At 43.1% G+C, this 13,253-nt stretch overlaps 1 protein-coding gene across 19 annotated transcripts in view; it reads left to right on the forward strand.

Annotated features, from left to right (window-relative positions):
- The window catches only part of ABLIM1 (actin binding LIM protein 1), a 268,653-nt gene that overhangs the window by 140,354 nt on the left and 115,046 nt on the right, over window positions 1-13,253 (forward strand). For all 19 annotated transcript variants that reach the window (XM_038758707.1, XM_038758704.1, XM_038758705.1 and 16 more), the window contains exons 3-4: window positions 7,284-7,467; window positions 9,921-10,030. In XM_038758707.1, the coding sequence (XP_038614635.1) occupies window positions 7,284-7,467; window positions 9,921-10,030 (294 nt within the window). The remainder of the gene's footprint in view (window positions 1-7,283; window positions 7,468-9,920; window positions 10,031-13,253) is intronic.

The raw sequence follows: 13,253 nt of genomic DNA on the forward strand, positions 1-13,253 counted from the left end.
TCTCAGCTAAATAGCTACCCATGGAGGGATGGGAGTCTATTTCTTGGTGAGTGCATGACAGATTGGTGTCTCCATTCAGGGGGTTGGAATCAGACCATTTGCCCATTTAATAATCCATGTGGTTTTTACATGCAGTTATGGGCTTGGAAGAAATTTTCAAAGACCATCCCCTGCCTTCTTCAGCCTATCTCAGCCACAGCTGCAAGAGTCAGGTTTCTAAAATCACGATTGTCTCCCATTGCTTCTTGCAGACAGAAACTCTTGACATTTAGCCTCAGAAGTCTCCATCACCTTTACCACCACCCACTCCAGCAGCTCATACTCCTTACTTCTTCTAAACAAATTTCTTAACTTCTCTCTTTTCCCCCTCTTTTAACCTCTCTCTTTTCCTCTAGATTGAAACTCCCTGTGGGCAGGGATTGAATGTGTCCATCAACTCTGTTATATTGTACTTTCCCAAGTACTTAGTACAGTGCTCTGTACCCAGTAAGCACTCCATAAATGTCATTGATCGATTCTTCCCTTCTGCCCCTTTCTTCCTGTTTGTCTGTCTGTCTGTCTGTCTGTCTGTCTGTCTGTCTGTCTGTCTCTCTCTCTCTCTCTCTCTCTCTCTCTCAACTTCCCAGTCTCCAGCCCAGTACTCATATTTCCCCCTGTCTGGAATGTTCTTTCCCCTCAGTTTTGCCCAACAATATCTGAACTCTTCATCAAAGCTTTCTCAGTGACTGCCTCCTCCAGCAGGCATTTCCTGATTGATTCCCCACTGCCTAAGATCACTGCCAAGCCTCTCACTACCTCAGTGCTCCTATGCCTTTGTGTGTTCATGCATTTGTTATTGGTTTTATTCACCTGTACTATTTCCACATTCATTTATGTCTTTTGGCTTTCCCTTTATATTGGAAATGCTTCAGAGGTAGGGATCAGAATGGCAGGGCATTGTGATATTATGTGATAATTGTCATATCACATCTTAACAACTGTGTCAGCCTCCTCGCTGACTTCCCTACCTCCATCCTCTCCTCTCTATACTATGTACTTCCCTCTGCTTCCCAGATCATTTTGCTAAAAAATCATTCTGGGGACATCTCCCCACTCCTCAAATGGTTGCCCATCCATTTCCACATCAAGCAGAAACTTCTCACCATTGGATTCCAGGCAGTCAGTCAGCCCTCTCCCCCTTGTCCTTGTTCCTCTTCCACTGCAACCTGGCCTGCACACTTCACTCCTCTAAAACCAACCTACTGTCACCCGCTCTCACCTCTATGTCCCTTGCTCCTTCCCTCCATCCTGGAACTCCCTCCCTCAATGTATCTGACAGACCACCACTCTTTCCATCATCAAAGACCTACTAAAATCTTACCTCCTCCAAGAAGCCTTCCCTGAGTAAGCTCTCATTCCACCATCCTATTTTCCCTCCCTGCTGACCCGCCACCATGCAATTAGTCCTGCCTCTTAAGCACTTAAGAACTCCCCACAAATCCCCACAGCCCTCAATTACATATCCTTACGCTTGGTAGCTTCCCTACCTGCAATTTATTTTACTATCTGTCTCCCACACTCGACTGTAGGCACTCTTAAGACAAGGATCATGACTACTTAATGTACTCTCCCATGAGCGTAGTATGGTGTTCTGCACACAGTATGTGCTTAATAAATACCATTCATTGATTTGCTTTACACAGAGTAAGCACTCAGTGAATAACATTGAGAGATTGAAGTATGGTTTAAAATGACCTCATGCTGGAGAGTTGCTTTCTGCTTCAGCTTCAACTAGGATGGGAGTATTTTTCCAATAATACGTAGCTTTTCTTGTGTGATTCCTGGGGAATGAGTGAAGTGCAAGTGGCTTGCTGGTAGGGTGCCTAAGTACTTGACCGCCAGCAATGAAATCTGAAAAGCTCAGACTAAATTACAAGCCCGAGGAGGTTTGGCAAACCGCAGCTTTGGACTGCATGCATTCCCAGTTGAAGACATAGCACTAGACTATGGAAACATTCAACATGGCTTTCTTTCTCCTCATTCATTCTCCATTTTCTCCTTGGCTTGGTCTCAATTTAATGTAAACTGATTTTTAAAGAAGCATGATTTGAGCTTTAATCTATTTTTCAGGAGGCAAAACAAGGTTTGGGAAACCTTAGTCCCTTATTTTATCCAACAATTTATTATTTAATTTTGTTGTTTCTCAGTGCTTATTATTTTTGTTCCACCGGCAAACCTGGACTCTGGGCAGGGCATGGGAGAAGAATGAATGGTAATACATTACCCCAGTAACTACTGTATGGTGTTCTGAAAGGATATATGCAAGCTTGGAGAGCTAGAGATACTGTCTGAAAGCATAATGAAGTCCAGTCTTAAATGTTGCCTCAGAACAGTTGAGCTGTTCAGAGACAAACAGTCCAGCTTGGCATGTAGCAATCAGGGGAGGGGATGTTCTCTTTGATCAGAGGTTTGTACTTGTACTTGTACTTCCCAAGCGCTTAGTACAGTGCTCTGCACACAATAAGCGCTCAATAAATACGATTGATGATGATGATGATGATGTTTCAGGAAGATTGGGATACCAAAAGGCAAGCCCAAAAACACACCACAGTGCATCAAAGAACTCTCTTTTTGTGGGAAGAGCACCGTGCTGGGAGTCAGAGGATCTTGGTTCTAATGCCAGCTTCTACCACTTGCCTGCTATGTGATCTTTGGCAAGTCACTTAACTTCTCTAGGCCTCAATTCCCTCATCTGGAAAATGGGGATTCAATACCTATTCTCTCCTACTTAGACTGGGAGTCCCATGTGGGGTAGCGACTCTGTCCAACCTGATGAATTTGAACCTACACCAGCATCCAGACCAGTTCTTGACCCATAATTAGCACTTGACAAATATTACTATTATTATTATTATTTTTACATAATGAAGTGGCATGTCAGCTGCATGACTCTTTTTCAACTATACCCACTTAATTGGAGAGGACCTTCCCATCAGTGTTGCCATAAGTCTTTCATTCGAGGCTTTTTCAAGGAGTCACTACTATGACTGCTGATTTTGATCTTTATAGACTTGGGGGAGTTCAACACAGCAGAGTTGGTAGAGCCCTGCCCACCACAAGCTTACAGTCAAGAGGGCAGTGCTGCATTCGTGTTTGAAAATAGTGTTCTCCTGTAGTTGACTGTTGAAGGTTTCCTTGAATAACCCTCATGGAAATGCTGATAAGTGAAACTTGAAGTGAAGACAGACAAAGAATAGGTTATTTGAAATGAAGAAACTTTAGACTTCAGTCAGCACACTGGCTTTGTTTTCATCTATTGAGCTCCCCGTTTCTGGAAAAAAAAAAGGAATTTTTTGTTTTGATGCAAATAAGCTGGTCTGTTGTCAAATACCTTCCCATTGCCTTCAAATAGACTATTATATAGTAAGAAATACAGTCTGCATGACCAGATGCCACTTTTATAAACGCAAAGCTGGCTACTCCTTATGGTTCCCAGAGACTAACTAGGTTTGCTGCTGAAAACTAGACCACTCCCACTCTGGGGCTAGAGCAAAAAGTTCTCAGCACAATTGAAGTGGGTAGAAGGCCATCAGGAAGGTTGTAGAGTTGCTGTGTACTCTGCCTGGGTCTCCAAATTTTCTTTCTTCATGAAAAGACTGTTTAAGAAAGGACAAGAAGCAGCAGCATGACTTAGAGGAGGAGGCACGGACATGGGAGAGCACAGGAGTCAGAAGGACCTGAGTTCTAATGCAGGGTCTGCCAGTTACTGTGACCTTGGGCAAGTCATTTAACTTCTTCATGCCTCAGTTTCCTTACCTGTAAAATGGGGATACCTGTTTTCTTTCCTACTTAGGCTGTGAGCCCCATGCAGGACAGGGACTTTGTCCAACGTAATTAACTTGTACCTATCCCAGTTCTTGGAACAGTGTTTGACACATAGTAAACATTTAACAAATACTATAAAAAATCCATCTGCCTCACATTGAAAAAATTGCTCAGATAATTGCAGCAGGGGATGAGGGTCAGAATGTGGAGCTGGAGTGGCACAGATGAATTCCAAATGCCACTGCCCTCTCCTGTGTTCAGATTTTCCCGATTTTTTTGATAAACGATTCTTTGTAATGACTTAAAATAGTACACAAGAAATAGAAAAAAATGTGTAGGACTAATGAGGATCATGTCCAAGGAGTTAGATTTTTTGAGCAGATTATGCCTTCCAAGGAGCACCCTGTGATGAACTGGCAATTCCCTGTTGTGACAAGCTATTTTTTGTTGTTAGATAGTGGGATTTGGGTTGGAACAAGCAAGAAGTGACCAGTGGTGGCTGTGATCTCTGTCCCATCCTCTTTTGGGTGACACCTGATCTCTATCACAGTGGTGTGAGCCAATCCTGACAGGAAATCCAACTTGACTTAGTGGAAAGAGCACTAGCCTGGGAGTCAGGAGACCTGGGTTCCAAACCCTGCTCTGCTACTGGCCTGCTTTGTGACCTTGGGTGAGTCACTTACCCTCTCTATGCCTCATTTTCCTCATCTGGTTAATGGGGATGTTCTTCCTCTCCCCGTTAGACTGTGAACCCCATGTGGGACAAGGATTGTGCCCTACCTAATGGTCAAGCACTGTACTAAGCACAGGGGTAGATATAATATAATCAGGTAGGAAACAATCCTTGTTATTGCAGTCTGATTGTTTTTATTATCATCACCATTAACCATTTGGAATTTAGGGAGTTTTCAAACTAGTTCAAATTGAGATGGAAGATAACTTCATTTCACACTAACACCAGAATGTTTGCCCATATGTTAATGGATCCAGAGCTCTGATTAATGTACTGTACAAAATGCAGTTTATGTTCCTGCCACGGTCTTTTGGAGCAATGCCATTCTGTTATTTTGTTATTCCTTTGAAGGCTAATAGAGAGAAGAAGTATAGAGGCAGCAAAGTCTTAGGTGGATTTGAAAAGTGGACACAGGATTCTCAAATCCTACTTCTTGTGTTGTAGCAAAGTCTTTCTATTCTTTGCATTTTTCTACTTTTTTGATTTGTGTTTTGGGGGGGCAGGGTGGGGGGAGCGAGGTGGTAATGTGCTCTAATTAATATAGCCATGAAAGTAATTTGTCTGCATATAAAGTGTGAATACTGTTTTTACAACAACATGAAACTCACTCAACCTACTAAGTGCTCAATAAATACCACTGGATCAATAGCTGCTTATGCAGACCTGTCCTTGTCATTAAAATCCCACTTTGTTTTTGCCTTTGCTGCCACCAAATCTTTCTCCTCCTGCTTCATCATGCTTTAGCAATTTTTGTTACCAATTATTGTTTTATTTAGAGTTTTGAACTCTCCCTCACACTCATTCCTAAATCTTGCTCAAATGGAGATGAATCTGAAGAAGTAAAAGATAATGAGAATTTAGTTAGCATTCACAGGGTGCACGTGGAAGAATAGATAGACTTTATGGGAAACTGCCAAGTTTAAAAACCATTTACATTTATTTATTCCTTAGTGATTCCATCCAGTTTTTTTTAAATGGTATTAAGCTCTTACTATGTGCCAAGCACTTGTTCTAAGCGCTGGAGTAAATACAAGGTAATCAAGTTGGACACAGTCCCTGTCCCACATGAGGCTCACAATCTCAATCCCCAATTTACAGATGAGGAAACTGAGGCCCAGAGAAATTAAGCGGCTTGTCTAAATTCACACAGCAGATCAGTGGTGGAGCTGGGATTAGAACCCATGACCTTTGGGTTTGTCCATTATCCCATGACCCATGACCATTATCTTTGTCCAGAAACGCTCTGGACATATTACTCCCCTCCTCAAAAACCTCCAATGGCTACCGATCAATCTGCGCATCAGGCAGAAACTCCTCACCCTGGGCTTCAAGGCTGTCCATCACCTCGCCCCCTCCTACCTCACCTCCCTTCTCTCCTTCTACTGCCCAGCCCGCACCCTCCGCTCCTCCACCACTAATCTCCTCACTGTACCTCGCTCTCGCCTGTCCCGCCATCGACCCCCGGCCCACGTCATCCCCCGGGCCTGGAACGCCCTCCCTCTGCCCATCCGCCAAGCTAGCTCTCTTCCTCCCTTCAAGGCCCTGCTGAGAGCTCACCTCCTCCAGGAGGCCTTCCCAGACTGAGCCCCTTCTTTCCTGTCCCCCTCGTCCCCCTCTCCATCCCCCCATCTTACCTCCTTCCCTTCCCCACAGCACCTGTATATATGTATATATGGTTGTACATATTTATTACTCTATTTATTTATTTATTTATTTATTTTACTTGTACATTTCTATCCTACTTATTTTATTTTGTTGGTATGTTTGGTTCTGTTCTCTGTCTCCCCCTTTTAGACTGTGAGCCCACTGTTGGGCAGGGACTGTCTCTATGTGATGCCAATTTGTACTTCCCAAGCGCTTAGTACAGTGCTCTGCACATAGTAAGCGCTCAATAAATACGATTGATTGATTGATTGATTGATTGACCTCTGACTCTGTGCTCTTGCCACTAGGTCATGCAGTATAGGGGTTCACCATTTTGGGCAGCCAGTCTGTGAGTTTTGTTACCTGAATGATACCTTAGAGTATTTCAGGGATAATGTAATCAACTAATTTTTTAGGTGTTTCTTAAAGCTTAGATGTTTCTGAGCCATCTGAGAATGTGTTGAACGTGGGTGGAAAAAGGGAGTCCTCAAAACCTTAGCCGTTTTGATTTGCTTTTTTAAAGTGTTACGTATTGGGAAAATGTATCCTTCCATCAGGGAGATACTGCTAAACCTGGTGAGAGAAGAGAGGACTAAAGTCACCCCAATCTCCTGAACCTACGTCAACCAGAGTGCATATGCCCAAGAAGCTTGCTCTCAGTATACATTTCCAGCCCTCAATTCCCAGACTACTTTGTTAAATGCAAGTCTGTTATATTGTACTCCCAAGTGCTTAGTATAGTGCTCTGCACTGAGTAGATGCTTAATAGATAGCATTGATTGATGGATTACCTGCTAACGCAGTGGTGAGTTCATGGTCTAGTGGATAGAGCACAGGCCTAGGAGTCAGAAGGTCATGGGTTCTAATCTCAGCTCTTCCACTTTTCTGCTGTGTGGCCTTGGACAAGTCACTTGACTTCTCCGTGTCCCAGTTAACTCATCTGTAAAATGGGAATTAAGACTGTGAGCCCTCTGTGGGACAGGGACAATGTCCAACCCTATTTGCTTGTAACCACCCCTGCGCTTAGCACCGAGTCTGGCACGTAGTAAGCGCTTAACAAATACCATAATTATTATCATTATTATTATCTGTCTTCCCACAGTGTGCGGCTGTGACCTGGCCCAGGGGGGCTTCTTCATTAAGAACGGAGACTACCTGTGCACTCTGGATTACCAGCGGATGTACGGCACACGCTGCAATGGCTGTGGGGAATTTGTGGAGGGAGAAGTGGTGACCGCTCTGGGGAAGACCTACCACCCCACCTGCTTCGCCTGCACCGTGTGCAAGTAAGTGGAACCCACTCAGTTCCCACAGTGCCACTCGCTTCCAAACAGAGTGTCGCGATCAAGTTAGGATCCAGGAGAACATACCTTAAGATATGATCATTATTATTATTTATTGTATGTGTTAAGCACTTACTATATGCCAGACATCATATTGAGCGCAGGGTAGCTACAAGCTAATCGAGTTGGACACAGCCTTTGTCCTACATGGGGTTCACAGCTTTAATCCCCATTTTCCAGATGAGGTAACTGAGGCACAGAGAAATCAAGTGACTTACCCAAGGTCACATAGCAGACAAGTGGTGAACCAGGGATTAGAACTCAGAGCTTCTGACTCCCAGGCCTGAGCTCTTCCCAATGGGCCATGCTGCTTCCATTAATATAGTAATATATAAATTGCATTAATATAAATAATAATAATAATAATAATGATGGCATTTGTTATGTGCTTACTATGTGCCAAGCACTGTTCTAAGTGCTAGAGGGATACAAGGTGATCACGTTGTCCCATGTGGGGCTCACAGTCTTAATCCCCATTTTACAGATGAGGTAACTGAGGCCCAGAGAAGTGAAGTGACTTGCCCAAAGTCACACAGCTGACAAGTGGCGGAGGCAGGATTAGAACCCATAACCTTTGGCTCCCAAGCCCGTGGTCTTTCCTCTGAGCCATGCTGCCTACCATATATAATACATAATTTAAAAATATGTACTTAAGTGTTGTGGTATTGCAGGTGTGGTGAATATCAAATGCCCAAAGGTCATAGATCCAAACACATCAATGATGCAGAAGGGAGAAGGAGCCACGGAAAAAAGGGCTTAATTGGGAAAGGCCTCTTGGAGGAGATGTGACCTTAATAATTCTTTGAAGGAGGGGAGAGTGGTGGTCTGGTTATATGGGGGGGGGGGGGCGGGGGAGGCGGAGGGGTAAGTTCTTTTCTGAGCATCCTCTCTTTTCTTCACCCTCACCCCCTCAGCAGTAAGGGCACAAAACTGCCGTTAGGTACTGAGTATGCCCACAGTCATTGCCATAGAGGAGTTTTGTTTTGATTTGACTTCTCCAGGCTTTAGAAATGGCATTATTATCAATCAGCCAATGATATTTATTGAGCCCTTACTGTGTACAGAGCACTGTACTAAGCACTTGGGAGCAGGACTGTCCTAACACTGGTTCCAGCCACGGATTTTTCCTGAATCAGGCCAGGTCCTGTAAACTCGCATGGTTAATAGTAAGTCCTTGAATTTGGGGAAAATTTGTTTATATTTCGTCAATGAGCCTTACACTGTTTATCTCACTTTGTCCTCACACCATCCCAGCAAAGTAGGGAGAGGCAGAGGTTTTCCTACTTCACAGATGGGAAAATGGAAACACAACAATGTTAAATGTCTTGCCTAAAGTCCCACCAGCAGGTCGTTGGCTGACCTGGGATCCATTTTCTTTGCAAGAGGCCAACATGGGGCATTCTCCATTGCCCCATACCATCCACTCCCTACTCAAACTATACTGCAGCTCACACTCATCTTTTCCCAAGCTACTCTCCCAAGCAGTCTTTCGTAGATAGCAATAATAATAATAATGGTATTTAAGCACTTACTATGTGCCAAGTATTTGTTCTGTGTTTACCTGAGGGACAGTTGCATAATAAATACGACTTATTCATTGAATGATTGGGATTTAGGCACTTCAGAAAAGCAGTATTTAGGGCAGTAGGCTACCAGGATGCAGTCTTGAAAAATACTCCTTCCATTGAGCTAGATGGCAGTCTAGTGAAGTGCAAAACTTTATGCAGCTGCTGTTCCGGAATGGGACTAGAATTGAAATGCATGGCTTTCAGAAATCTTTCCTTTTGAAGAGTATTTTTTGAAACTTGTTGGGAGATGCATTGAGACATGGGCCAAATTATTGAGTAGAGATCAATTTTGCCATTGTACTAGGAAGATGCAGCCTGGCCTAATGGATACAGCGTGGACCTGAGAGTCAGAAGGACCTGGGTTCTAGTTCTGGCTCTGCCATTTGTCTGCTCTGTGACCCTGGGCAAGTCATTTTACTTCTCTGTGCCTGTTACTTCATCTGTAAAATGGGGATTATGACTGTGAGCCCCATATGGGACATGGACTGTATCTAACATGATGAGTTTATATCTCCCCAGTGCTTATAACAGTGCCTGGTGCATAGTAAACTCTCAAGTACCATTCAAAAAAGATGCTTCAGGGCTGATATTTTATCCTTTTTTGGAAATAAGGATCACAGTTCATCCAATCTCCCTTTTCATAAATAAGGTGCATTTAGAATTTGGGTGTTGTCCAGCTGGCTGGTCTGGCCCGAATGGCATTGCGAACATTTTGGCTCATAGTGCTGTAAGATACTAATTTTCACTCATTGGAGCCATAAATGGAAATAATGGGTTAAAGAATTGAGTCATTGGAATAACCTTGCCTATATTGTCATTTGCTTCCAGGCGCCCATTTCCACCTGGAGACAGGGTTACCTTCAATGGGAGGGACTGTCTGTGTCAACTCTGTGCCCAGCCGATGTCCACCAGCCCTAAAGAAGTTTCAAGTTCAAGCAGTAAGTATCCTAGTGTGTTTGTTGGGGTGATTTGATTGAAATGCTTCTAATAATCCCAACCGTTTGCCCAGTTTTGTTTTTCCTGAGGATCTAGGAAATTGTCATTATTACTATTAGTAGTATTATTAATGATATTTCTTAAACACTTGCCATGTCACACACCATCCTAAGCACTGGGGTAAATAGAAGTTCATCAGGTCAGACAGTCTCTGTCCCCCATGAGACTTTCAACCTAAATAAGAGGGAGAATGAGTATTTGATCCCCATTTTACAGATGTGGAAACTGAGGCACAGAGCAGTGAAGTGACTCACCAGTGGTCACACAGCAGGCAAGTGGCAGAGTTGGGACTAGAACCCAGGACTTCGGACTCACGGGCCCAGCATTTTCTGCCTGGACACGCTGTTTCCCTAAATAGATTTATTTCGGGGGAAGCTGCTTTATATTTTACTGGGGGCAGAAGTTCAGGTAATTTTTCCATATCTAAAATGTGGTCATGACTGAAACCTCAGTGTCAAAGTCAGAACACAAAGCCTTCCAGAAACACACGTCCCTGGTTCCCAAAGGGCAATCCCCTGACTACAACGGAGAGTTCCATCCCTTCTGACTAGGAAGATTCATTCATTCATTCAGTCGTATTTATTGAGCGCTTACTGTGTGCAAAGCACCATACTAAGCACTTGGGAAGTACAAATCGGCAATATATAGAGACGGTCCCTACTCAACAATGGGCTCACAGTCTAGAATGGGGAGACAGGCATCAAAACAAGTAAACAGGTGTCAATATAATCAGAATAAATAGAACTATAGCTATATACACATCATTAATAAAATAGAGTAATAAGTATGTACAAGTATACACAAGTGCTGTGGGGAGGGAAAGAGGGTAGGGCTGGGCGGTGATGGGGAGGAGGAGGAGGAGAGGAAAAAGGGGGGCTCAGTCTGGGAAGGCCTCCTGGAGGAGGTGAGCTCTCAGTAGAGCTTTGAAAGGAGGAAGAGAGCTAGTTTGGCAGATGTGTGGATGGAGGGCATTCCAGGCCAGAGGTAGAACGTGGGCCAGGGGTTGATGGTGGGACAGGTGAGAATGAGGCCCAGTGAGGCGGTTAGCGGCACAGGAGCGGAGTGTGTGGGCTGGGTTGTAGAAGGAGAGAAGGGAGGTGAGGTAGGAGGGGGCAAGGGGATGGAGAGCTTTGAAGCAGAGAGTGAGGAGTTTTTGCTTGATTCAAAGGTCATGATGATGATGATGATGTCTCTGGGTGGGTAGAAGTAGAGATAATGCTTTGGGATTGTCTAGCTCTGGTTACCGATTTAAAGAACAGTCTAGAAAGTTTCTAGAGCTAATGAGCACAAACTAACCAGTATGATTCTCTTAAAAAGGGAAAAAAAGTCAGTGTGGGTTCTTGGGCTTTTATGTTATTTCAAGAGAGATGCGTAAAAGGCACTTCAAGATGGCACCCACCTTTGCTTCCACATAAAACACCATTCACTGGGATATGTGGGTAATTCCTAGAGTGATAATGTCTGTCTTGACAGACATTATTGACTGGGGGTCAATTACCTGGCAGTCCCCAATCCTAACACTGATAATTGAGGTGAACTTGAGCATTATAAGCCTTCCTACTTCAGCTCAAATCCTCAAGAGAAGAGTTTTCTGGTTCAGAGGAATTGTGTGTGGCTTCTACTAATGGCTGTAAAGTGTTTTGAAATGCTAGCGTAAGCCCTGTTCTGCAAATGGAATACCCTATTATTTGTTGAAATAAAAATGGTCTGATTCGGACAAAAGTATGGAAGCAATGTTTAATAAGTCAGTATAACAGAGGATGGCTACAATTTAAGAACAGTCTTTGAGTGGCAACATATATGCCCGAGTGCAAGCCTGAAGAGATAATTCCTGACTTTGTTTTTTTTTCTTCTTGGGCTCGGCCTTAAATTGGAGAATTCAGTGTAATTTAAAGGTGAAATAATGAATCATAAAGACCAGTAGTGGCCTTGAGTTGAGTTTCCAAGTACATGCCACCCTAGGTTCCTCTTCCAAATGAATTAGGAGAACCCTGATGTCACCAAAAGAAAGAGAGGGATTGGGGAGGATTTTGGCAGTTTCCTAGTAGCCTTCCTGTGACTTTCTTTTATTTAAATAGAAATTTAAAAGATATGTTACCTTCATTCTAATGGATGGCACCTTCTTTTGCCTCTAAACATTCCTCAGAGATATTAGGGACTGCTCCTTTTTAAGGGAAAGCAATCTCTGTAGAGGGAGGGATGGCCCACGATTAACTAGGTCGCCATCTGTTCTGTGTTAACAATATAAAAACAAAACCAGTCCTCCGCTGTGCATGAGAGTGCAAGTGTCTTCAGATGCTAAAGTTACCACTGTCTTGCAGTCACCAAAAAAGAGAAGAGTGTAGGCCTGAAGGTTCTTTTTGATTCTGCCTCACTTAAACTCTGTACAGAAGTTTAACTTGCCAACAAGTTGCGAACTTGTACTTCCCAAGCACTTAGTACAATGCTCTGCACACAGTAAGCGCTCAAATATGATTGAATGAATGAAGTAGATTCAGGCTTGTAAGGGCCTGGAGAATTATACAGGGAATAGGTGCGTGTGGTGGGGAAATCACTTATGTTTGGCTTTCAGAGAAAAATGATTGGGGTAATAAAGAAAATAAAAATAAGAATTATAGTAGTGAGAGTTGTGAGCAGGCTTAGAGCCAAATAAATAAAAACTTTTGTATCTGCTCCACAGTTAGACAGCTGCAATTGGAGTTTAGTTGAAAAAGCTTATCTGCTGGCATTGATGACTGCATTTTCATTATTATGAGCCATTTTAGGGCTCTGTTGATCTCTGAGTCAGATAATTTATCCATTTATCTGTAGTTCTTTTTATCCTTTTAAAAGTTATTTAATATAATTCTCTTCAAAAATATTCTCCTACTCAGAGATTTTGTTTTATTTAAACTGTTGGTGAACAGTTTTCCTATAGTTGTTTTAAAGCAAAGCAAAATTATGCAGAATTTGCCTAGTACTTTGAGGAAAGTAAAATGTGGTATTAACTTCCCAAGTGCTTAGTACAGTGCTCTGCACACAATAAGCGCTCAATAAATATGATTTAATGAATGAATAAAAAATGGCATTTGTTAAGCGTTTACTATGCACAGAGCACTGTTCTAAGCACTGGGGGGGGAATACAAGGTGATCAAGTTGTCCCCTGTGGGGCTCACAGTCTTCATC

The sequence above is a fragment of the Tachyglossus aculeatus genome, chromosome 16 (assembly GCF_015852505.1).
Source record: "Tachyglossus aculeatus isolate mTacAcu1 chromosome 16, mTacAcu1.pri, whole genome shotgun sequence".
NCBI classification, from domain to species: Eukaryota; Metazoa; Chordata; class Mammalia; order Monotremata; family Tachyglossidae; genus Tachyglossus; species Tachyglossus aculeatus.